Source organism: Syngnathus typhle, linkage group LG3 (genome assembly GCF_033458585.1).
Source record: "Syngnathus typhle isolate RoL2023-S1 ecotype Sweden linkage group LG3, RoL_Styp_1.0, whole genome shotgun sequence".
NCBI classification, from domain to species: Eukaryota; Metazoa; Chordata; class Actinopteri; order Syngnathiformes; family Syngnathidae; genus Syngnathus; species Syngnathus typhle.
Genome location: NC_083740.1, coordinates 4638021 through 4663113, shown reverse-complemented (window position 1 = coordinate 4663113; position 25093 = coordinate 4638021). Strand labels below are relative to the sequence as shown.

At 41.9% G+C, this 25093-nt stretch overlaps 2 protein-coding genes across 9 annotated transcripts in view; one reads left to right on the top strand and one right to left on the bottom strand.

Annotated features, from left to right (window-relative positions):
• Window positions 1–25035, top strand: part of stx8 (syntaxin 8) — a 39213-nt gene extending 14178 nt beyond the window's left edge. For 2 of the 8 annotated variants that reach the window (XR_009713921.1, XR_009713917.1), the window contains 4 exons: window positions 1339–1459; window positions 2926–3056; window positions 9080–9150; window positions 20677–21736. Coding sequence is in view for 2 of the 8 variants with exons in the window: in XM_061274579.1 (XP_061130563.1) it covers window positions 1339–1403 (65 nt within the window). In the remaining 6 variants the exon portion in view is untranslated. Of the gene's footprint in view, window positions 1–1338; window positions 1950–2231; window positions 2382–2925; window positions 3057–9079; window positions 9151–20676; window positions 21737–24381 lie in introns of those variants that run through there. The other 6 variants (XR_009713922.1, XR_009713920.1, XM_061274579.1 and 3 more) reach the window with 4 other exon arrangements.
• Window positions 1780–23956, bottom strand: ntn1a (netrin 1a). Its single transcript, XM_061274577.1, has 6 exons — window positions 22810–23956; window positions 11388–11576; window positions 8967–9116; window positions 8142–8195; window positions 4622–4696; window positions 1780–3921 (listed from the first exon to the last, which is right to left on the bottom strand). The coding sequence occupies exons 1-6, from the start codon at window positions 23840–23842 to the stop codon at window positions 3590–3592; spliced, it is 1833 nt and encodes a 610-aa protein (XP_061130561.1). The 5' UTR covers window positions 23843–23956; the 3' UTR covers window positions 1780–3589.
• Window positions 25036–25093: the final 58 nt, after the last annotated feature.

Genomic DNA, 25093 nt, shown 5'->3' with positions numbered 1-25093 from the left:
GAAAAAATTGAACTCCTAAAATGATCTTCTCTTATGGCTCGAATATGTTCACCAATTTCATTCAAACACGATTTGTATGTTTGTAATTGTAGTCTGATGCTGTTAGCAATTTATTGTAAGATCTTAAATATTTTGATTAGGACTTCACCGAAGATACTCAAGTATGCCGATTAATTTATTAACACCTTGTCCTTATCTGTTTTATTTATTCCAAATTGTGTCCGTTGGGCGGGTTGTTGAATTCCTCGGTGTGCTCAAGTGACAGGATCACTTAATTACAGCGCGGGAGCTTCTCGGCGGCTGTCCGGGACTCACACCAATTATTTATTTGCGATTCGCGTCCGAAAATTGCCTCTGGATCTCCTGGGTGGTCGATCCGTCAATCGACATCAAGCATCTCCTTCAATAGTCACTGTCACAGCACACTTCTCATCTCTTTGGCAAGCTAATTTTTCCATTCGTCTCCTGTGAAGGTCAGGAAGCGCTCATTTAGTCAGAGAAGGGGAATGATGGGAGAAGAAGGAGGGTCGCAGTCTGAGTCTCATGTGGCCGAATGTCTGGATTCTATTACAATGTGCGAGTCATTGCAATTGAACACGTGCATACCTCGGCCATCATCGTCACGGGCGTTGCTGATAGAAGCATTTCTGATCTAATCAAACCAAAGATAAGTTAGGGTTGCATGTAAATAAGTGCTGTGAAAAAGGCCATTATTATAAAAACAACAAATTGGATTGACCCACAACGCCTACCGACAAACTCGCCCTGTATTTCGCCCCTTTGGGAAAAAATGACTAATTAGGCTGCCGGGTGGGAAGGAAAGCACAGCAAGCCAAAGAATGAGAGAAATGTAAACTTGAAGTGAAAGGCCTGGGCAAATTACCAGCCGTATGCTTCATAACTTTGGACGTCTTGAATGCGTAACGGAATTCGAGACAGCGTTTGGCCCAGCCCAAGATGCAGTTGTTTGGAATCTTAGGTTAATGGTTGTGTCCTCGGAAGAGGTTTTCTGATGTTTTAACTCATTTAACATCTCGTCCAATCAGCTCACTTGAAGTTTCTCGGGGGCAATGCAGACCCCGATTTTAGAAACAAGCGACTGTAGCAGGATTCCTCCCAATTTCCTTTCCCGCAATTCCGTCGTCTGTTGATGAAAGCCGACAATAATAGAAACTGATATTTTCACATGAGCACTTTATCGCATCATTCAAAGACAGCAGAGGTGCAACGATTAATCGCTAACTAATGGGCTGTCCAATTAGTCAATAATTAGTTTGCGCACATTTTGTGTGATGTGTTTTAGGAATAAATGTCTTTTTTTTTTTTCCTCTTCCTCAGGGATGCTGGTGGTGATCGTTTTGCTGCTCATCGCCATCGTCGTGGTCGCCGTGTGGCCCGTGTAACGAGTGCGGACGCTTGATGGAAAGACTACCTAGTTTACAATCTGGATGAGGGAATGGTAGGAGTCAAACACAGATGAAGACATTGTCTCCTTCAGCTTGATCTGATTTCAAATCATTCCATTCAAGCTTTGCATTATTTTTCCCTACACTGTTAGACTGTATTTACATCGGTAATGTTTCAATTTGTTGGATGGGTTTGCCAAGCTGTCTTGTAAAGAAAGATATTTAAGTAGTGTCTAGAACTAACAAAAAACCAACAAACATCGTTTATACTTTATAACACCATATCTTCTGAATGATTGTATTTCAATGAAAGGTTTTGTTATTTATCTGAATGAATGCATTCCGATCTGAAAAAAAAAATACACAAAGCTCACACTTTTCAGTGTAACAAGAGTTTATTTGAAAATTCGCTTTTAGTTCTACCGGCTTGGTATGTTCAGTAGTTATAATTTTCTTCTTCAATTAATGGCAACAATCTAAACGATGACAACACATGGGGGGGAGGATACAAATAAAAAGTTGGAATAAAGGAAATCCACATTGGCTTGTGTAATTAAATATATTTATATATAGAATAACCGTAATATATTAGTACACATTGTAAAAATAACATTGCAAAAAAAAGAAAAGTGGTTTTAAATGTGACAACTAAACAACATTTACAATTTATAGTATGAACAACAAAGCAACACTTTTGACGGGAAACACTTGGAAATGGAATTTACATACATTGAGCATTAACACAATAGCACCGACGTAAAACATGATGGAGGATAAACAGTTCAAGAAATGTCTGGGGAAGAATGACATTTTCTTTTTTTGCAGTACTCGAGTCGGCACTCGATGATTGCACTGAAAATTGAGGAAAATGGATCATCATCAAAGATAAAAATCCTGATTTATACTTTGACTATTAATGTTTGTTTTACTCTTTTAATTGTATATCTGAGACCCAAAATAAACATTTGGATCAAATTACTGGCTTTCTGAGAAATCAAAGCATAGCTAATTTCTGGACTATTTCAAACCACGAAGAAATAATCTTATACCGTGAATACTTGTTCACTATTTCAAAAATTCTACGTGTGCTCGTATGGTTACAAATTAATTATGGGGAGGAATATCCATCGGATGGTGGCTACATCCAACTGGCAATGCAATTAAATAAATGTTTTGAGAGCGACACAATTTTGCCCCTTGGACGTGAACTAAATGAAGCAAATCCACATGGTGACTTTTGATCAATGAATAGAAATATTTTTTTTCTTTGACAATTTTTTTTTAACAATTAATGACATTTTTTTACATTGATTGAACTGAAATAAATATGTAGCTTTCTGAACGTTGAAATGCAACCTAAATAATTAGGTAATGATCAGTAATGACCTATAAAATTCTTAAGTGAAAGAATACTGCTTTCCTTTTTCCATATTTCTGGAAGGAGAAATCACAAAATTCTGTTTTAATATTGTGATATTAATATGTACCCAATGTTACCCAATTTATCCACTTTCCACAGGAGCCCAATTTATTGGGACAATTTGACCAAATTCACAACTGATGACACGGAACATTGTTCAGAATCAATCTTTCAGCCTGGAAATGGAAAAAAGAAAATACATTTCATTTTCATCTGAAACTGACAGCAAGGTAAGATTTTTTTCTTTTCTCTTTACTGAAAAAAGAATGGCGGGGAAAAATAAATCCATTCTAACTTAAAGCACAACCATGTTTTGTCTTCAAGATTTTAATCTAAATTATTTCTGTTGACCTGAAACAATTTGGCTGATTGAAAACATTGTTTTCTGAGTTTGATCTTATGAAGCAAATCCAAAAATATTCCCATAAAGAGGATGTTTTTTTGTTTTTTTTTACTGAATATAAAACCAACAGGTAGGCGCACAAATATCAACTTGACTTGGTGCAAAATGGGCAAATCCACAAGAGACGGACGGGTGTCAAAGTTAAAGAAAGGGTCAAACCAAATCTGTAAGGTCAACTCCTTCAACCAAAATTCACTAGAGTAGAATTCCTAAATGTTTCTTTTTTTTTAACGCTACAAAACAAAGGAAAACCAAAAAAGCAGCGACGTCAACAGTCTCTTTCGGCTGTAGTCTCTTGTCTTTCTTTTTTTTTTTTTTTTTCTTCTGGAGCTTTTCTCTCCTCCTGCGTCTTTTCCCCATTTACGGCTTCTTGCACTTTCCTTTCTTCTCCCGCTGTTGGAACTTCCGCAGCCTGCGTGCCCACGTGTCCCTCCACTGGATAACCAGGCTGCCTTTGTCCGCCACCACGCCGCCGCTCTGGCCGGGGGAGTCCTCGTCGTTGCCCAGCAGCAGATATTTCTTGCCGGGCTTGATCTTGGGACACTTGCAGGCCACGTCTTTGGCGCGGACCCACAAGAACTGGTCCCCGCGACGAATCCGACTCTCGCCTTGCTTGTAGACGGAAATGACGTTGACGGTGAATTTCCACCACTCGCCGGCCTTGTCCGCCTTCAGAATGTGGACCTGGACAGCTGCGGGTACGAGAGGAACCGTGTTGTTATTTCAGCGCGTTTATAACCAATTTGGATTTCTAGTGTGAGGCCCCCCCCATTCATCCCCCCCAAGTGATTCTTTGGACACCCCGAGAAACTTGTAGCATCATTTTGTGCCGCAGCATGCTGCCCGGCTCTCCTGCCGGTCCTTTCAAAACAAATCCTCGTTTCGCTTTCTGTCCCGTGGTGTGTTTGAATAGCCAAACTAGATCCTGTCTCTGGTCTCTTGTGGATCTGATGACTTTGACAAGAGGCTTTTTTTTTTTTTTGTGGTGAACAATGCTAACAGATTTATTAGCCAGCCAGTATCTAACCCGTGTCACATTCACTGGAACTTTCTTCTGTTTTTCCGCCACCGTCTTTGTCGCGGCATATTTATTATGTTTAATCTTTACACGCGAAGGTAAGCCATGGATGGAAAATGTCGGGTCTCGAGGATTTACTGCAGACTGGGGATCAAGCATGTGCACAGGGAACAATGTGGAGGGCGCTGGAGGTGGAGCTGAATGTCACTGTTTGCATTTTAAACTGGCGCTTTGTATTAAAAAAAGGCCAAATGTGCTTGAATTGGATTGGAAATGGGGGTCGAACCATTCCTACAACATTGCTTTAATCGGAAGATTTTTCCCCCCACCTTTCCTCCCTTTTAAATGAACGTTAATCTGCAGCGTTGACTCACCGTAATCCTTCTTGCAATACTTCTTCATGTTGATTTTCAGTTTGCCTTTTGATGCTTTGCAGTAAGAGTCACAGTCTGTAATGCATGATAACAAGTACAGTTAGTTTGTTTTCCAAAGAATGACAAAAAAAAAATATTTATAATTTTTCTTGTATTTGTAGACATTCAAAAACTTAAACATGAATTTATTATTTTTATTTCATAGTATATATCTATAACTATATTAGGTGTGTGTGTGTGTGTGTAAGAATTCCCCCCCCCCCCCCAAGCTATTTTGTGCGGGCCACTGTCGAAGCCTAATGGTACCATCAGCAGCGTTACAAATTACGAGCCTAGCCTATAGCCGCTTCTTCCCTGTCAAAGCCTGGGAATCATTCGACCCAATGTGGACCACCTTCCCACCCCGCCCCGACACATCACTCCAAATCTCACCTCGCTTGTCACCCCCAGCCCTCCCCCCCCCAAAAAAAGAAAAACTCCCTGGGATCAAGGCCCCACCGAAGGGCCGTGTCAAACGTTTGCATTCATTGCAGCGTGGACATTGGGAGAAAGAGCATTGGGGGTGGGGGGGGGCGGCTCTTCCAGGGTGTGGAGGCTGGGGCTGGTATGAAAGGGGTCATTGCCGCACAAAGGGAGGTCAGGAAGGAAAAATTAGCCATCCATGAAGACGAGTTAGGCGCAGAAGACACTTTTCTTAGAGGGGGAGTGTGTCCACTCTGAACAAATAAATACCTCACGCAGACATAGCCGTCGCCCGAACGATGAGGTAACCCAAAGTGCACCGCCACTACCTCGCGTTTGTTTGCTACTCTGTCATCCACTTCGAGAGTTCTGCACTGAAAGCAAATCATCAGATTGGTTTTTCTCTGCTCCTAAAAATTGGACCCAGAGTTTCAAGAGTTGGGGGGGGGCTCTATGCTCCGTGCCTTTGCCCCCCCCACCCTTTTATGCTCGTTTTCAATGAGGTTGCCAAGGAAACGCCAAAAGGAGGAAAAAAAATGCACCCCTCCTTACCTACACAAAATAAGGCGAGGGACAGACTAAGCAGAAGATAGAGCAAGAGTGAGGTTTGTCACAAGAATAGATCAAGTCCAGTCGAAATGATGGTGTCTCTAGAAAAGCGACAAATTCAACAGAGTCTCATTACCATTTAAATGATTAGTAGCTGGAGCAACCCCCCCCTTAAAAGCATCACGATACTTCCCTTTGATAGCCTTTCGGACCCTATTAGTGTAGCCCTGCGACATCCCACTGGTTGCGAGTGATCCCCAAGACCCCCGTTTAGGACCAGGCAGTCCCCCACCGGGAGGACAAATGTTGCCTTTGTGTGCTCGTTACAGACGAGGGGAAGTAGGAGCGGACCTGAGCTCCAATGTGGTCATGTAGTTACTACGCTTCTTTGTTTGCAGCCTGGCGTGTACCTAATTGAGTTCTGGACCTCTGCCCCTGACCGTAACGCTGCTGTACAATCGTTTCGAGTGGATCATTTTGATTACTGAAGCTGCTACAGCACAGGAAACACTTCAGAATAATATGCTGACAAAATTCCCGATGGCCACCCCATAGCGCCACCCCTGGGATTATGCTATTCATTAATGAACAAATAACTCGTTGGCATTGTTTCTAAATTGAGTTTGTTTTGGTTGCTCCTTCTTGCTGCTTGGCAAACGGCAGCAGAGTACACAAGTGTATCTCATGTGCATATTGAGTAGGGAGATGCATATTAAGTTGACTCGGAGATGTGAATGGAAGGAGGTGTGACGGAGAGCCCAGGAGGAGGCCTTTCTCCTCTCGGCACACTGGTGGGGGGAAAACAAAGTGTGGCAAATAAAGCGTGTCATTAGATTAGGGAGCCCAGTGTGCTGCCCTGCTCCGAGCTCCTCCGCTTTGCAGTGTTTACACTGCATTTGGATGCCATCCAAACAACACGGGAGGGAGGCTTAGCCATCTTCGAGTGGATTTTGCCACCTAAGTACTGATATAAATGTTATGTGAAATAAAATCCACTGTACAGGTGATGGCATTTAAAAAAAAAAATTATATATAGATAGAAAATTCAAAGGAGCAGCCTATGTCGATAGTAATAAATTATGCTTTCTACATCATATTGCGACTTTAGTTGTGAAATATTACAAATAGGTGATTTATATAGAATTGATCATTTTATTTAAAAAAATATAAAAAATTGGTCTATTCCACAAAAAAGATGACTTAGAATTTTTTTATTTTGCCTTGTTCTGTCAGATTTATTTTTTACTCGTAATATTTTGTCTGACTAAAAATATTTTCTTTTCATTTTTTTTTTCCAAGTATGACGTCATTCTTGTATATTTGATGGTATGTTTTTCGGTTGCCTTATTTTGTTGTTTTTCTCGTAAATTTTATTCTCCATGACTGCGAAAGTAAGAAAAACAGATGACTCTTGTGACAATTTCAACATGCGAGTTGGGTCTGCAACGCTGGCACGTCATGACATGTCAGCTTTGCCATCTGCTCAAAATCAAACAGAAACTTTGAGGAGTGCTGCTCTGCGATTCCCCCGTTATCATTAGATGATCTCTAACTACGTGATCCAAAGTCATTAAAAAATCTCCCGGAGGCAGGCCACTCTTTTATGACACACTTCTCATCGTCCAATTTTGCAGTGGACTTTCCTGCAAGCAACAGATCGTGGTAGATTTTTTTTAAGAAGTAATTTTATCCAAATCATTTTAAGAGGCTCAGTAAGGAAACAGATTGAGGGGTTTGCATAAATGTGCACACCCTCTTAAAGTGTGCTCAGAACAGATTGCAAACTGTTAAATAACGCTGTTTAGAGTTACCACTAATCAACTCCAAAAATGTTGGAAAAAGGATCCCCAATAATTGGCTTTCACACCAGGTTGCGCCTCGCTGAGGTGCGGAGAATTCTTTCCAACAATTCCAAAGGTGCATGGCGTCGTGACAAAGGGGGCCCCGGAGAAACTCCAGATATATTCCCTCTCGCCACAACGCACACGCACGCACACATTCTGCTACGTCAAAGACAAAGCGTGAAACGGACAAAGATGGAAGATGGAAAAAAGGAAAGCGGGAAAGAAAAGAAGTGGAGGAGGTGTGGGGTGTGTTCGGCAGTGACTGTGCTGTCAATCAAAGCCATCCCAGACGAGATTGCCGGACCAACCACACACCTCCTGCAACTGCATGAATAACTCGTTTGATAGAATCACCATACAATTTTTCCTTCGCCATATCTATTTGTCCACTTTTGTTTTTGCCTTACATAAGTTATATTTTTACAAACTGACACTCGTGGTTTAAAGTTGGCTAACGCTTCTATAGTTATGACTTTGGAATCAAAACTGATTTTAAATTGTCAAAAATCTTTAAAAATCAAATGTTCATAAACTTGCTAAATATCTATCGTTAAAACATTTATTTCTCTAGGAAAACAATGTTGCATGAGAAAGCATGTATATTTTCTGGTATCTTCCAGTCAATACTTGGCATGTCAGTAGTGTACAGTTATTGTTTGCCTCACCTGAGGGCTCTTCTGTACTGCTGGCTGGTGTCGTAGGCGGTGTAACTGGAATCTCTGCCCCCCACCACACACACACACACACACACACACAAACACAGACAAGTCAGTTTTCTCATACTGTGTTAATAAGAAGTACAAAACAGAAAAGCTCACATTGTGTTGGACTATTATCTGTTTACATATATTATTTGAAGTTAACACCCCGTCTGTCGCAATTTAAGTAGCCACCACTTTGATTGGCCGTGATTAAAACTGCATGTGATCACACCCTCAGCGGCGCAGCCGGCCTGCTCTAACCTGTAAGCTTCGGGACACACCGTGCGTGACACAGGATTTATTTAGGAGTCACTACATTTTCAAATTTCCACCAACCCCTGTCGTTACATTTTGCAGTGAGGGGAAGCATGCGTTAAAAAAAAACAAAAAAACGTCCCACCCATCTGCAGAGGAGTTCCATGCCGGGGAAGATGGAAACAGGAAGAAAACAAACGATGCCGTGAAACCGCAATCATCAAAGTGCGTAGGAAGAGAAAGAGTAGCCAAGCAGCTGCGCGCAGGTGAACACAACCTCGATTTTTATCAGACATGAGTGCGACGATTCATCTTGAAGATATGAGGTCTTCTCAAACATTTTTGGGGGAAATTATTTTTGTCCTGTTTGAAATCAGATGGATTTTAAACGTTTATTTAAAACATGTTTTATATATTTTTTATCTTTATTTTTGCACTGATTGTAAAATGTAAAAAATAATAATAATGATAGTTTCCTGTTGATAAGTAACCTCCCAACATAAGAATAAGAATCAGTTGACCGTTTGGACGTACTTATGCACGGGGCAATGGGCGAGCGGCTCTGCTGGTAACCTTTAGCGCAGCGGTTGCACGTGATACCGGTCACGCCGTCTTTACAGGGACATTGTCCTGTGGTTTGGTTACAGGTTTTGCCAGCCGCACCCACGGGATGGCAATCGCATGCTGTGAGGGACACAGAAAGAAAAGGAGAGACACAGTGAGTGGTTGCACACATGATAAGGAAGTGTGTGGGGGGGCAGGCGGAGGTGTGCGCACAGCAGAAAGGTGCACTGAAATGTAGACTGTAAAAGGCGGCAATAACTAGATAATAAAAAAAAAAGAACAAATTGTTCATATCCCACAGAACTATTATTAATGCCTTGCTAGGCCACATTATCGTAAAGAAAAATGTTGACTTCATTTCCCCATTAAAAATAAAAGTGCAATATCATGATTTGATACATAAAGTTTCCATGATGAAAAAAAAAAAATTATATTACCAAAAAGGTAGAATTTTTGTGTAAAAAGCCCAAAAAGTTCATAAATAAAATAGTTTTTTTTTTTTAACATAAACAATAATGACGTGTTATATTAGATGGACAATGTCATGTTTTCCTCCCCCAAAAAGTTTTCTCATTTTTAATTTCCATTTGCTTCTTTATTTCTCACAGTTCTATTCCAAATTTCAATCTCGGCACTTGCCGCTTTTGAAAAAAGTCACGGAGTTCTAACATTAACAAAGAAGAAACCCCATTAGTCCAAAGAGAGACACCAGCAACACTCGCTTTTATCTCCACGTTTCCTGTCATGGAGCTCCTGTTTCCAATCTTATCTCCAGTAGCTACTTGTTCTTTTCACACGTCTTATCAACTTCTACTTTGTACCTATTAGCCTTTTTCTCTGTCACTGCTATCTCGACTATCAATTCAGACAAATGTCCGGGCCGAGTGCATTTGCATTTTGTTACGGTTCTATCTTTCAGGACCTCGGCTCGGTCAACTTGACCCTGATGGACGCGCTGGGGTCGTTTGACAAATTGAACGACTCTTTGGCCTTTTTGGACAAACGTGCGACATACTTGTGGGGAAAGGGGGGGGGGGGTGTTGAGCGAGGCTTTCTGCTTTAAGTGCGTGTCCACTTAGCGCTTGAGTGGCTGTGTGTTCAGCCTCATGACCACTCCAGATGGATTAGGAAGATTCCAAGACTGTATCGCTCTATTTGATTCCAAACTCATAAATTCAACCATAATGTTATAATTTCAAATTAAAATGACATTGTAATATTTATTTCAAATGGCTTGCATTGACGAGGGGGGGCTAACAACTCTATTTACAAATATAGAATCAAAATCAAACAATGGAATTGTTGTGACACCAAAACACAAAAGAACACAAAACGTCTCCGACTTTCGACGTGAAGCTGTTCGCAGACGCCCTCCTGAAGTCTGTCACCGTCGATTTGTTTATTTACTCATTCCCTGTCGAGTGATATGAGAAAACCTCGGCCGATATTCCAGACACGTGAGCGTCAATTTTTGGCGCGCATGGATTATGCAGCTGTTATTTTTACCTGCAGCTACAAGAGAGGTGAGAAAACTTGATGGCAGTAGGCGGCTAGAGCGCACCTGCATGGGGGGGGGGGCGTGTCCGCACCACCTCGGCCGGCCTCCATTCCTTCCTATCTTTCACCCTCGCGAATGACCTCCCGCTTGCTGCTCCGATCGTTTCACACCTCGCCTCTTTTTGCTTTGGTTGCCCTGTCATCCCCTCACCTCCCCTCGAATTAAGCCAAATAACTCAGTGTCAAAAGAGGGAACACCCACTCCACCGCCCTCGCTCCGCCATCCCCGCAAGACCTCCAACTTATCTCCGCTGACAGAGGAAGATGGGGGCGAGACAAGGCGAAGGAATGTTGAGTCGCTGCCTTTCCTCCCCCCCATTTCCTGTCATTAATTTACAACTCGAGAGCAGGGGTTATCAAACAGTGGGTTGTGGGCCCTAACCATTTTAAGGATCCGTTTCAATGTTAATATATATTTCTATACATCTAGTGTTTGTTGAGTGCAAGATTGCAACATACAGTCCCAATAGCTTAAATCAGTAATGTTGATTTTGAATTAAAATTAAAAGGACAATTTTCTGTGACTTATTCACCCGTAGCATGAGTTGAATTTCTGACGAATTTTGGAGGTTTGTAAAAATAATAAGAATTATTAGTATAAAAATGATAAGAATTATTACTATTAAAAAAACAAAGGGTTTTGAAAAAATAATCCTAGCTCAGGCTGTGGCAGAGGATGTAGAATTAAATTATTAGTATTTGTAGTATAGGGGTGGGAAGAACAATTACCTGGTATATTTTTTTGTGTGTGTTCACCTCTTTAGTGTGTCGAATGAATGACTGCCCTCTGGGAAATCAAGCCAGCATGTTTTGTGATAAAGTAGGACGGCGTACCCTTGCAGGCTTTCCTGTGCGAGATAGGTTTGGACATGTCCCGGTAGTAGCCCTCCTTGCAATAGTGGCAATGGCGTCCGGCCGTGTTGTGGCGGCAGTTGAGGCACACGCCTCCGCTCTTCCTCCCCGACAGCTTGTACAGCTCCATGTTGAAGCGGCAGCGGCGGGCGTGCAGGTTGCAGTTACAGGCTGCGGAAATTAAAAAAAAAAAAAAAGTAATAAGTGACTGTCATTCATAAACACCTTAAGTCTTGACAGTGAGAAGCTTAACAGGTGCAGTTGTTTATGAAATTTTTTTTGATAAAACAGCATACCCCACTAGACAATACATGCAAAGCAATAAAAGACAAAAATATATTTTTTTTACAATTTGTTTGGTCCCATAAAGTCAGAAAAAAATTGGTAAATAAATTTAAATCAACTATTTTGCTTTAAACGGTTAAAAAAGTAATGGTTTGAGTAATAGTAATTAATGTTGCCATTCCATCCCTGCATATTCTTGGACCTGTTCTCAGTTTGGTCACGAGTGGGCCAAACTGCTTGCCAGCCGATCACACGGCGTGAATCTTTCTGGGGAACATTTTTATTCCAATGTGAGCTTCATTATGAGCACAGCCTTCATTTAGCTACAATCTGAATATTCATGTTTTGCAGCGCTCGCTACAGAAATCAAAGGTCAAAACATCATATAAAAAACATACCTTCTCAAATATTAAATGAACTTCTCATGTTACTGCAGCTTGCCCCAAAATGAGCCGCAGCGGTTTTTGCCGTAGAATTGCATGGCTGATGCAAAATGAAAGTGACCTGGTTTCTGAGTTAGATAGTAGGAAAGATGTGCTTTAATGTAATATAAGAATTTTGCTCATGGTTAGCTTCTAAGCCAGGTCGCTGGGTAGCTCGGGGTTAGCTCGCAAGCTAGCTCGTGGCTAGCACCTGATTGTAGCATGGAAAATCCCTCAGTGATTGTGACAACGACTGAAAATGCATTTGGGACATTTTTATTTAATTCACTCGAGCGGCTGCAATGACGTAGCTCGCTAATAATTAAAAGTTCGGCCCTCAACACAAACCAACGTAAAAGATACGTTTCTCACAACATCTCTGCATTTTGAGAAACGTTTCTAGTGCAACTTTTGTCGTTATGTAAACACAACACGAGCGTTCGCATTGCGGCACGCAACGACAAAGCCGTCATTCAGTCACTTCTCGGACTCCGACAAGTCAGCCTTAATCCGCGTAGGCCCTGAGACAACACGGGCCTAATGTTTGGACATCTTTGAGATAATCTGTGACACGGTGTTGAAAAGAATTGAAGACGACCGCGTTCCCTCTGTAAAATGCAGCTGGCGAAAATCGGAACCTGTCTGCAGGTGATCATACCCGTACCCGCAGACGTGTCTTTGTTGCAACACTGTTTCACGCCAACACATCATCGACGAGGATGACGCGCTCGGCCGAGGCGACATGTTGATTCTTGTTAAGAAGAACCGAGTGCGTGCTTCCAAAAATATCGTTCATTCATTTGCTACCGACAGACTACAGCTTGGATTGGTCGGCCACCATGGTGATTTCTGCGCATAATGACTTGATATTATACAATTAATTATTACTTATAATTAATTTAAAAGAGAGAGAGATTATTTTAGCATACTGAATTAGCTGAACGATGGTTTTCAATGGCTTCTTCAACACTAATTGAAAAGACTGCAAACAAACCAAAACCTGGACCAGTTTTTGCTGCCAAGTGACGAATTTTACGGGAAACTGCTATGTTTATCGGGTGTTTGCTACGAGTCCTCGAGAAACATGTTTTTCCCGGCAAAATGTTGGCTAATGAGTGTCTTTCCCAGCTTCTGTAACGTGACCTCAGCCTTGGAGCGGCTTTGCTTCTCTGGTAATTAGAGGAGCATTGAAGCCGCAGAGCCGGAGGTTGCGGTTAAGCTCATCACACCCGTGATAACGCTGCTAATTCAGTGACTTTGGTTGCAGCCGCAAATTGTTCGAAAATTGCAAAGTGACACTTTTACTGCCTGTCAGCAAACTGGCTTCGCTCAAATATGTAAACAGACCGTTTGTCGTTCTTTTTGGCTGCTAAATAAAAGGCATGTTATAAGAGCTGCAAGAGAGTGAAGACACTAGTGCTAGCACAGCCGCTAATGGAAATGTAGTCATATTTGTATTTTACATATCATTGGTTGAAAATTACATTCATGTAAATTGTCTAAGAAACAGAATAGCTCTTTTATTTATTCATTCAATTTGTTGCTTATCTTTTATTTATTTAAAGTGCACAAAAATGCTGTACCTTTTGCCATTAATAGATAAATAATTAAATAAATAAGAATAAAAAAATGGATTAAAATATAAATTAATTTCTTTGCCCCAAACACAATACCCGTTTGTTACATATATTTACACAACTACTCATTTGAATATATTATTCAAGTGTGAGCCGTCCGTAATCACAAGGCCTCATAAACTGAATTGACTTTTCTATTAACAGCGGACATATAAATTTGATGCCCTCTCCGCACCATCAATGATCCATATATCCCCCCTGCTCTGTCGCCCATGTGGGGGGCTAATCAGGTCTTCTTTTTTTTCAGCCGAAGGCACACATAGGCACCACAACAAAGGAGGGCCTAATGGCCTCCAATTTCCCGCATTAGTGCCCATTTAATGGCTGACCTGCCCTCTCGTTAGGCGGCGCTGCATGGGAGCGCGCACACACACACGCACACACTCACACAAAGGCCTCAGGCCCATTTCCACCCCACTCTTGTGGCATAATAGTCCTGCCTGTGATCAGCGAGGCAACCACTTGCTGAGTAACCACGGCTCTTTGGTGCTCAATAGCGCCAAGGTGTGAGTGCTTAAAGCAAGAGTGAAAGTCTTGCCCATCTGCTTTTTCATCTCTTGGGGAGTAAATTCCGAGATGATGGTCGTACCAAGGCTAAATAATGAAACAAATTCAATTTGACATTACTATTTAGGGGGACAAGAATGTGACTCCGTGAGGTTGATTAGCTATTTATTTAGTTATTTATTTAGTTATCATTTATTTGTTTTTTATTTATTTTCTTTATTTACTTATTTATTTATTAGGTCCAGATAAATTCAGTGCTAAATATCATTGTTGGAATCCGATTTAGGATTTACTGACATGTTTTTGTGACGTTTTTGTCATCAACTTTTAAAAAATTGCAAGGCAAACCGTTGAGTATAAGTCGACATCTCTGATTTAACTACTACTTCTACTTTTATTTACTTAGACTTGACTTTCACTTGAAGCAATATTCTCCAGGATGAGCTTTTTTTTTCTTCTACAACGTTTACAACGTGAGGGAGGGGGGGAATTCACGGAGGGGCTCGGCCTGAGGGCGTGGCCCGTATGTCGGCTATGCCATAAAAATGCCATGGCTGTAGGATGACATTGGCAGCTCCCATTCAGGACTCCGGTCCCCTCGAGGCTGAATGAAGATTCCTCTAGGCCTGTCGAGTTCCCCCCCCCCGGCAAACAATGGCCCGCCGAGTGCAGCTGTCTTAATAGCGTGAGGACTGACAGCTTTGACAGCATCCGAAGCCGGAGACAACGCTCCGCTGTGTGATAACATAATACGAGATAATCGGACAGGACAGCCGGCAAACGCGTCGTGTACGTTTCCGCGCGGGGCTGAGCCCGCGAGCGCTTTGGCAGACGCCGTGACACCTCCAAGCTCGGTAACCCGATGTGAGAAAACGGATGTCGCGGCATCACGGAGGATCCTTCCTAAGCGGATTTGCGGTTCCCGTGGCAGCAAAGAGCAAGAACCACTGCTCCTTTCCTCGGCTGCGCCCGATCTATGAGGATCACTGGAGGCTTGGTCCTTGTGGAATAGTGTAAATCACTTCCTCCACTCTTATTGTCTGACATCCAGCCATTAGCTCACCTTGTCACCTCTACGCTCCACCTCCAGCCAACGGAGCCGAGCAAGACATTGATCCAAATCTCTAAATCACCTCCGGTCTGTTTACGCCACGGGTTTGGTTTCTACCAGACAAGCCGATCGTAGTGTTTTGGGTTCACATATCTCCTGGCAGGTCGTCTAATGCGTCTCTTAGCCCCGAGGGGTTGACGGGATTGGCTGTCGCCGGAGATGGCCTCGTTCAAACACTTCATTACCCGACTCGCGCTAATCCCGGAGCTCGGACGATTCAACCGGTCTCTGTTGGTATGATGTCTTCACAGATGCACGTCGGTCTTCTGGTTGGCTTTCATTGAATCACTCTCAACTGGACAGTTTTCTCACGACTCAGAGGAATGAGAATTGAAGGAGGGAGTCCAATTGTTACAAGTTGAGTTTAGATTAGTTTGGGTCCCCAAAAAGGAAGAGAAGAACTTGGATGATCTTGGGAGGATTTTTTTGTTTTAATTCTCTACCTACAAGAAGTGAGAAAGGGGAGACGACACACCCTAGCTTACTTTGTGAAATGTTCCCATGTTCAACTGACGCATCCTTGACGATAAGCAGATGAGTCTGGGATAGGAATGTTGACTTGGATGTCTGTCTGCTGTGTTTAAGGTTTCCACTCCCCCTGATAAAATACACTTTGGACCAAACATCTCGTTACGTGCGAGACATTCTGACAAGGACGGACTTCTGAAAAAATCCCAAATCTCTTAAATTGCTTTCTTTGGTCTTCATTAGGACCTGGCTACGAGGAGACGTAAAGGTCTTTTTGAAATGGCAGTTTATTGTTATTCCTCATAAACAAAATGGCATTTTTGCCCAATGTGACTCCCTAAAACTCACTTAATAGCCTGCTAATGGAAATTGACAGAAATGTATGGATTGTTTCAAACGGAATGAGATCTTCTGTCTTGCTCACCTTCAGATTAATTTCTATTTGAGCTTTATTTTTTTTTCCAACATGGGCCAACTGGGCCTTCTCAACTGAGGATGTCATCAGAGCTTACATCGAGATGGGTAGGAGTGAGCAGGAAGCTGCCGAGGCGCTCTAAATCTCAAACTTTATCGCACATTTTCTTTAGTGACACGTTTATCGCTCCTTCATATTCGTCTCGGATCTGACTCATAATCCCGCCGGAATTCCACAGCGTCTTTCGCTTTACGAAAGGAAAGCGGCAGAACCTCTCCTGGTTCTATGGCAGTTTTTTGGGTATGGGTGCAGAAGCTTTTTTTTTTTTTTATCTAGTCCTTTTTATTGACAATCTTATTTTAAATGCAACATTTAAAGGCCAACTATATTTAAAAGCAAAAATAAAATGAAGAAAGTAAGGGATTTATTAACAGCAGTCCATTGAGAATTATTTTCCCAGAAGATGTGATTTAATTTATTTTTTAAGCCTGTTCAAAACGAATGATGACAAAACAATTAAAGGTGCTAACATCATAAAGAGTGATTTCATCATTGCGGTCACCCATCAGAATTAAATTTGCCCTAAAATAAAAAGGAAATGAAAAGTCAAATGTCTTAAATTGTTTGTGGGTAGAAAACATTTTTCAAAAGTCTATTCAATTATTGCAACCAGTGTAAATTGACATTTTACGTGACTGTGGAAAATCAACCTCCATGTGTTTTGAATAAGTTGCGCGTATTTTCTCTGGCAGCAGATTGAAATGATTCTTCTGTCTTTTCAGCCAAAAACATTTTCTGCAATTATCAAATGGACCACTGCAACATTTTCTGACATCTTATTTTTCCCACATCGTTGCATCAAAATTGCAAAAGATGTTTCTGTCCAAATGTAAACTGCGTTTTCTATAAAATATGAAACTTCTATACATCGGTACTCATTTTTAATTTTCAATTAGGTCATTGGGTTTTTGCTGGCCACTGTTATTCTTTCAGTCTTTGCCATTGCTCCAGTCTTTTTTTTTTTTTTTTTTACTGACCTTGTTTATTATTGGGGCTCTGGGTTCAGTTCATTTCCCGCCCATCGCTTTAGTGAAACCCAATATTGCCTTCCTAGGTTAAAACCGCAACTGTTCAACTAAAAACCCATAATATGAACTTGAAGTACAACCAAAATGATTCATACTTTGGCCACAGTTGAACTTAAACTTACATTAGTTTGGAACATTTCAAGCCTGTATAACTGACAATGAGCTGGCAATATTTCTTTAATCTTTTTAAAACTAAGAAAACAAAATTGGACAATTCAACAAAATATTTTGAGGTTTTCCTGTTGGGAAAAAAAAAGATTTAAATAAAACCAAACCTCAAACATTTACTTGCTTTGTTGTGCTAACTAACATTATTGCCATCAGTGTCAATAATTTAGATTTTGAAGTTGATCCACTTTAAATGATCAATTTAACCTCCCAAAATACAACTGACAATGGGCTGGCAATATTTCTTTAATATTTTTAAAACTAAAAAAAAAAAAAATTAGGCAATTTTAAAAAACCAAACCTCAAACAATGTCATTAATTCGTATTTTGAAGTTCTTCCAATTTAAATTATTATTTTAACCTCCTAAAATACAAGTTGTGTTGATATGTTCCATTCAGGAATAAATATTATCATCTCCTAAAACAAATATTATCTTTCATGACTCCATTTCCTTATACTAATTTCCTTGCCCCCCACCCCCACCTAATTAGCTTTCCTTCGTTTGCTTTATCATCCTCCAGCGTGGATGGACCCCATTAGACTGTTAGTACAAGCAGCGAGGGGACTCGTGCGTCAAGTAAAAGGCCACAAAAGCGCCCACGGGAGCAGAGCGAAAAGTAATTTAAATAGCGTTTGCTGATAGCACGCTGAGTCTCTTGTGTCGTCATTCCTCCCCCAGCCTGCCTCACTTTCCCTTGTCTTCTCGCGCCCGTCTCCCCCAACACCCCGATGGAGAAGCTCAATCAGCCAGCAATTTGTAAATGCCCATCTTACGTTTAATTAATTGTCTCTTTTACGGGAGTGGGAAAATAATCACGAGATTTCACCTACGAGGTGATTTCTACTTCCAAATGTCATTGTTTATTTAAATGAGAACAATTTCCATTCTATTTCTTGACTCGTTCTTCACTTACGCATACAAATTGATTGCTTTAAGTTTATGTATAAAACGATGACTCCCAAGAAGCTACGAATAGGCTTGAATTAAATTCTCTTTCCCAAAGGCTGCAATACTTTTGGCTTTTTCTTAGTTTTCTCCCCAGCATGACTCTCTGGTACAACTAGTAAAATTCTCCTCAGTCATTCCAATATCGTTGTTTGTATCCCGCCAACCTTTCATTTATGATGTTCTCTTAACGTATCGTGTAGATGTGTCATTTATAAAATGTCCGACAAAGACGAACTGAGTGGGAGGGGGTGAGGAACACTGACGACCTCCCACCCCTTTAACTTACTGTGTGTTATCTGTGCAAGCTAATGAGTGATGGATTAACCTGGGCTCACCCCTGGCAAATTGAGATGACCTTGCAAACTTTTGCCTCCAACCCCCGCCCGAGTAACTTTTCATTCCGCCTCAGAGCTAAACCGATGCAACAAGTCATGGAGTCAAAAAAAAAAAAATGGATATCATACAAGCGTGCGCTGCTGTAGATAACCGCAACGTGGGCCAGACTCCGCTGCTGACCTCTGCTGACTGAGATCTCTTTGTGCAAGTGGGACATGAAAAACAATGAAAAAGCAAACGTGCAGGAAAAGCATATTGCACAAACACAAGTAACGTTGCCAGGCATCCATGACAACCGGGTGCTTAAAAGGCACTCTTGACCTGATGACACACAAGCCCGAGCCGTGACTTATATGGGAAAGACAAAGCCATCGGTAATAAATTAGCCTGAGCTATTCACCATCACACACAAGGAATTCCACTGACTGTTTTTTTTTCCAGTCAGCTTGTTTGACGCTAAATGAAAGTTAGATGTGTCGCAGGTGCATTCTTATATGGTGTGTGACTGTGTGTGTGTGTGTGTGGGGGGGGGGGGGGGGGTCTTGTCTTTCCACATTTGTGAGGGACAAATTTTACCTTGAGAGACATGTTGAGTTTATGAGGACAGCCTCTCAGTCAGTACATTGGTTTTTATTGTTGATTTTTTTTTTTTCAAAACACAAGTTGTGATTTGGAGGGGGGGGGGGGGGGGGAAATCACTTCAACATTTAATAAGCCTTTAAGTGAAAGATATCTGAGCACCAAAGGTGGAGCAACACATGTAGACTAACAATGAACACAGATTGATATTCATTTTCCTCTGCAAATCATTCTTATTATACGTCTTACGCCTTATACTGCCCCCAGGTGGCTGGTTGGCGTGAGAGCTATATATCTCTTGAAATGAAGCCAAAAAAAAAAAATCGAGTATCGGGATAATTATTACTTGCTTTTGAATACAAAGCATGTTTTTTGGCTCTTGTTAGGTACTCCCTATGTGTTTGTGACTTAGCGCAAATGTTAGCATTGCAGTTGCCGTTCCGTGTTTTAGCTTCAAACGTGGTCATTTTGTTCATTCACCCCAGCTAGGCTGCCTCATGGAGATAATGAGCGAAAGTTACTTTGTGACTGTTAAGTGTGACCACATCGACTTGTTTTCTGGCACGGAGCGTTGATTAGACACAAATGCTTGGCACTCCCACTCTCACACGCTTTCAGACTTTTTGTGCCAAATCACAACACGTGCCCATCACCCGCCAAACCACCTCATTCACACAATTGAGTCATTACACATGTTAATAATATGATGTCAAAAGATCAGCGGGGTGTGCCTGTCGAAAAACGTGAAACACCTTGCATCAAATTAGGTCGATTAACTTGTTTGCAGTGTTTTTGATTTTTAAAAAAAATAAATGACTTCATCCTATATGTCGTTGGACAAAACAATTTCATGAAATTCAGTCCAAGATGTGAATGTAAAATTTCACCTTCGCGGTGATAATGCTGCCAACGTTTTGATTCAAGATGATTTGAGATACGAAACGGTTTGTATCCAACTCAATCAAGGTGGCGCTATAAATGCTAATTAAATACGCAAATTAGTTTTACCAAGTCGATTCTGACGGAAATAGCTCGGAGGCGGTAATAGTATAGCATACGGCTAATAGCTAGCATGACAATGACAGAAGAACCTTGCCAGTTTGTTGCCGCCTCTCTGTTGTGTCCTCTGGGAGCGTTTTGGATCTTTGATTTGGTTTTATTTTATTTAGTTTTATTTTACAGGTTTGTATCCCTGTGACAGATAAAGATGCAAATTGAAATGAGTTTTTTTTTTTTTTTTTTAAACATCGCTGACAATGTGAGTGTTAATATTAATTTCGCAATCGTTTTTCCCTTTTGCTTCAGGAATACTGTCAGAAAGTGAAGCCAGAGATCCTCTTGGGAACAATTTCCATCAGCATCTTCCAGAGGTGAGATGACCGCTTTGTAATTTTTGTTTTTAATTTTTTTTACAATAACAACTTGGGTTAGAACATTGTTCTCCGGGTTCTGCGCCCTAAGCTCCGCCCCTGATTGTCGTGGTAATGACATCTAGAGTCACCACTAGCGCAGATCTTTACAGGTCCCTCTCAAATGGGCTAATTTCAACAGGACTAATAGATTGGGTGTGTTAAGTGTAATACAATTGTTGATTTGGGGGTGGGAGGGTAAATGAAAGAAGATTGATTGATTGATTGATTGAACATTTATTGATCCCTGGGGTGGGAAAATTAAGAAATCTCCTAGAAATGTCAAGACACTGGGAAGTTTTCAAACTGTGAAGAAAACACCATATATCTCATTTCATCTAAAAGGCAACTGTGAATTTCAATGTGGGTTTTTCTTTTTACTTTTTGGACCAATACCTAACTTTTGTCAAAAGCAATGGGAGTCGTAAAACGTTGTAGTATTATCCAAACATAGATCAACCCCAAAGCTTTTTGATGCTTGGTGCAAAAGTAGCATTTAATCAAAAGCCAATTGCTTCTGGAACGAGCATCCCGACAAGCAGCAAGCAGCTCCAAAATGTGTCCTGGAGATGTCTGCCAACACGCTGACATTAATTACTTCAAGATCCACACGAGGCGCAAAAGCAGCTCTTGGTAACATTCTTCACTTTTATTTTGCGCAAAATGATTTTGTATAAGTTGCTATACTCAATCGGCAGCAGTTTTATTTAATGTGTATAGCCAGATGCTATTTTTTTATTTTTTTTTTAATGTCTGTAAAAGATGCATTTTTCTCTCTTCAGTTTAGTAGGGTCCAATCTAGCGTGATTACATTTCGATTCGATATGGTACGGCTCAATTTGAGAGGGTACGACGAGTTTCTTGTTGTCATCGGAACGAATTTGTCAGGACTATAAATTGCCTTCGTTACCTTCTTAATTCTTTAAAGATGCATCACCAATAAAACGCCAATTTGATACATGTTTTATTTTAAGGTGGAACAATTCAGTGTGCGTGCATCCGTGTGTGTGTGTGTGTTTTAGGGGTTTATTAAAAACATTTTTAATTTGCAGGGATTTTTAGAAGCTTTTCCTGATTCAATACCCTAAATGGATTAAAACTAGTAATTGGGGGGGTGGCGCGGGAGGATCCTTTACTAGCCTTATGGATGCAATCAGTGAAGTGCACTCGAATCAAGAGGTGCTGACACGTGTTTTTTTCCTCTTTTTTTTGTGTGTGGAGGAAGGTGTGGTGGAATGGATGGTGTAGTCCCATTGTCTGCAAGTGTGACTATAGGAGCTCTTCAATTTGTTGGAGACCACTTCAGGGGGCACCTGGAGCCAGCTATGATAACTAGGCTCAAGTATACAGGCTACCCTAACGACATGATTAATAATATCGGAGTTCAGAAGATCCAGCCAAGAGGATACGCATATAGTGTGGGAAGGGCGAGAGTATCAAAGCTGCAGTCAAGTGTAAATGTATATACGATGGATAAGGCATTTTCCCCCTGATCTAAATAGCGATGACATGATGGTACTATTAGTATTTCTATTACCGATAATACCAATTAATAATAATGAGAAGAACAGCAACACATATAAGTCACGATGACGTGGTGAAATCATAAATTAGTAGTAGTGCTGCTCGTATTGTTAGGAATACAGTAAGCACATGATTAATAGTCCGAACTATTGTATAATGTAAAGTAATATATTATCATTATTAATACCGCTACCATTTCGAGACAGAGTCGTCATCGTGTGCAATTCATTTTAAGCTACTTTTGACAACATAGTTTACTGTTTGTGGTGATATAGAGGTGGTTTTCAGAACAGTGGGATGCAATGATATTAATGATAATAAAAGATTTAAAACTCTGCTTTTAATTATTATTATTAATAATATGAATAACGCATCATGTCAGTATAGTAAAACGAATCCAATGAATTTAGAATTTGCAGAGGAAAAGAGCGGGAGAGGGCATGCAGAGGCGCGCGCGTACAGGCTCGCACCATGACTTTACGCACGCACGCAGGCACGCACTCACCGACGCACTCGTTGGCTTCCCGTGCGGTCGCCCTCTGCCACGGCCGGTCGTAGTGGAAGGGCTTGCACCTGTCACACTCCGGTCCGGCCGCGTTGTGCTTGCACTCGCACACCATCTCGCCCTCGCGGTCCTTGACGCAGCGCGACGCGTGTCCATTGCACTTGCAGCGGCCGCCCACCTGCAGGTCGGACACGGCATAGAAGTACGAGTCCCGCGCCAGCTCCGAGTCGTCCTCGTTCTCGTCGCCGAAGGTGTGCAGTCGGCTAAAAGTGACGCGGATGTCGGTGGCCGTCACCCAATCCTGCAACACGGGCGAGTTGTCAAAGTCGTGGGCCGAGGGTCTCCCGTCCAGCGTACTGAAAGCGATCAGACCTCCGCTCAGCGGGAACATGTCCGTGTGCGAGTCGGTGCAGATGGCTTCCTGCTCGTTCTGCTTGGTGATAGCGGCCCGGTTGGGCTTGTTGTACATCTTCCGGCACTGGCTCGAGTAGTACTGGAAGGGCACCCAGGTCTTGCCGTAGTCCATGGACTTGGAGATCACCATGGACTCGGGTCTCGGCGAGCAGAACTGGAGGCTGACATAGGTCACCTCAAACTTCTTGCCCAGGGAGAGCGTGAGCGTGACGTTCTGCGGGTACTGGACGAAGTTCTCCGACTGCCAGCACGTCAGGTTGTGCGGGTTGTTGAGGTCGGTGAGGTAGGCCGGGGGCCGGTTCCGCTTGGGGTCGGCCGCATCGCACGTGTGGCAGCTGCGGCTCCTCTCGTCCGCCTTGTCCGCCGCGCTGAGCATGCAGTAGCGGCTCGCGCTCCGGTGGCCGCAGGTGCTGGACACCTTCACCTCCTTGCCGAACGCCGAGTTGACAAAGTCCGGGATGCAACGACGCGGGGTGCCGTGCTCGTCGTAGCACGGGTCCGGCGGCGAGCTTTGAGCCGAGGAGAGAGCTGAGCCCGCGCCGCCGGCGTAGCCGCCCGACGTGCGCCGCAGAGAGGCGGCCAGCAACACGACGAGCGCAGCGTCCAGAGTTCGGAACATGTTGGGTGCGTGTCGGGTCCGAAAGTGTCAGCGGTGCTGCTGCTGCTGCTGCTGCTGTTGAAGGAGGGGGAGGACAGCGAGAGATCGAGGAGAGGAGAGGGGGCGGGGGCATGTTCGGTTGATGAGCTGCTGCTCTTGCATGCACCATCTATCTATATATCCGCGTGATTCTGCACAGGGATTTTGTGTGTGTGTGTGTGTGTGTGGGGGGGGGGGGGTCTTTTTTTGGACTCCAATTTTTATTTGTCTATAATCCAGAAAATATGTGATTTATAGTCATGGTAAAATTAAAGCTGTCTTATGTCATTCTTTACTTTTTGTAGTACATTACCGGGGGGGGGGGGGGGGGGGTCATAAAGACACTTTTAAATGAATTTACTGTCTATATGTTATACGCACAGGAAAATGTATTACCAACTTTTTAGAATTATATATATATATATATTATATATATATTGACATAGGTGACCTTTTAATGAATGCATCGTGTGCAGTTTTATTTTGTCCTGAGACAAATTGACCTTAATCATCTGTTTTAGTTTTCATACGATGAACGGAGCATGTGGCTGCCTGTTTAAGCGTCCCTGATTGCAGCGTAGTAGTGACATCTAGCGATCAACTGGCCGAACAACAGAACAGCCTCTGAAAACGAAGCTTCAGGCATCTCCCATCTTTTAAGTGGGAGAACTTGCACAATTGATGGTTGACCAAATACCTTTATTTTTTTTAAGTATCAACAAAGTACTTTTTTTAGATATAACTTTTTTTAGATAGATAGATAGATAGATGGATGGATGGATGGATGGATGGATGGATGGATGGATGGATGGATGGATGGATGGATGGATGGATGGATGGATGGATGGATGGATGGATAGATGGATAGATGGATAGATAGATTACATTAGATTACATTAGATTACATTAGATAGATAGATAGATAGATAGATTTATAAAACATAAATTGTATTAATCTTGTCGGTGTGCCTGGCAGTTATATGTTACGCGAAAAGCTCTAGCTTATTTTGGTTTTAATTCTATTTTGATGCTATTTTTATGAACATTTTATTGCTTTTTATTTGCTATTGTATAACGTTACTGTAGGTTTTCATGTGTTAGCCATTCTTGTCACGTACTGTATTTTTGAAGGCACGTTGAATAAAAAATAAATAATAAATAAAGGCAACAAAGCATGCAGGGAAAGCCTCTTGCTGTGTGACGATGGACAAGGAAGCGTCATTATGCACCAGA

What these genes read in the sequence shown, in the direction of transcription:
- ntn1a (XM_061274577.1), bottom strand. Translation starts at nt 23,842, where the DNA reads ATGTTCCGAACTCTGGACGCTGCGCTCGTCGTGTTGCTGGCCGCCTCT. An exon ending in GGAAGCCAACGAGTGCGTCG is followed by an intron (nt 11,577 to 22,809) that starts GTGAGTGCGTGC and finishes TAATTTCCGCAG; the next exon opens with CCTGTAACTGCAACCTGCAC. An exon ending in GCCCATTGCCCCGTGCATAA is followed by an intron (nt 8,196 to 8,966) that starts GTACGTCCAAAC and finishes GGTGGGGGGCAG; the next exon opens with AGATTCCAGTTACACCGCCT.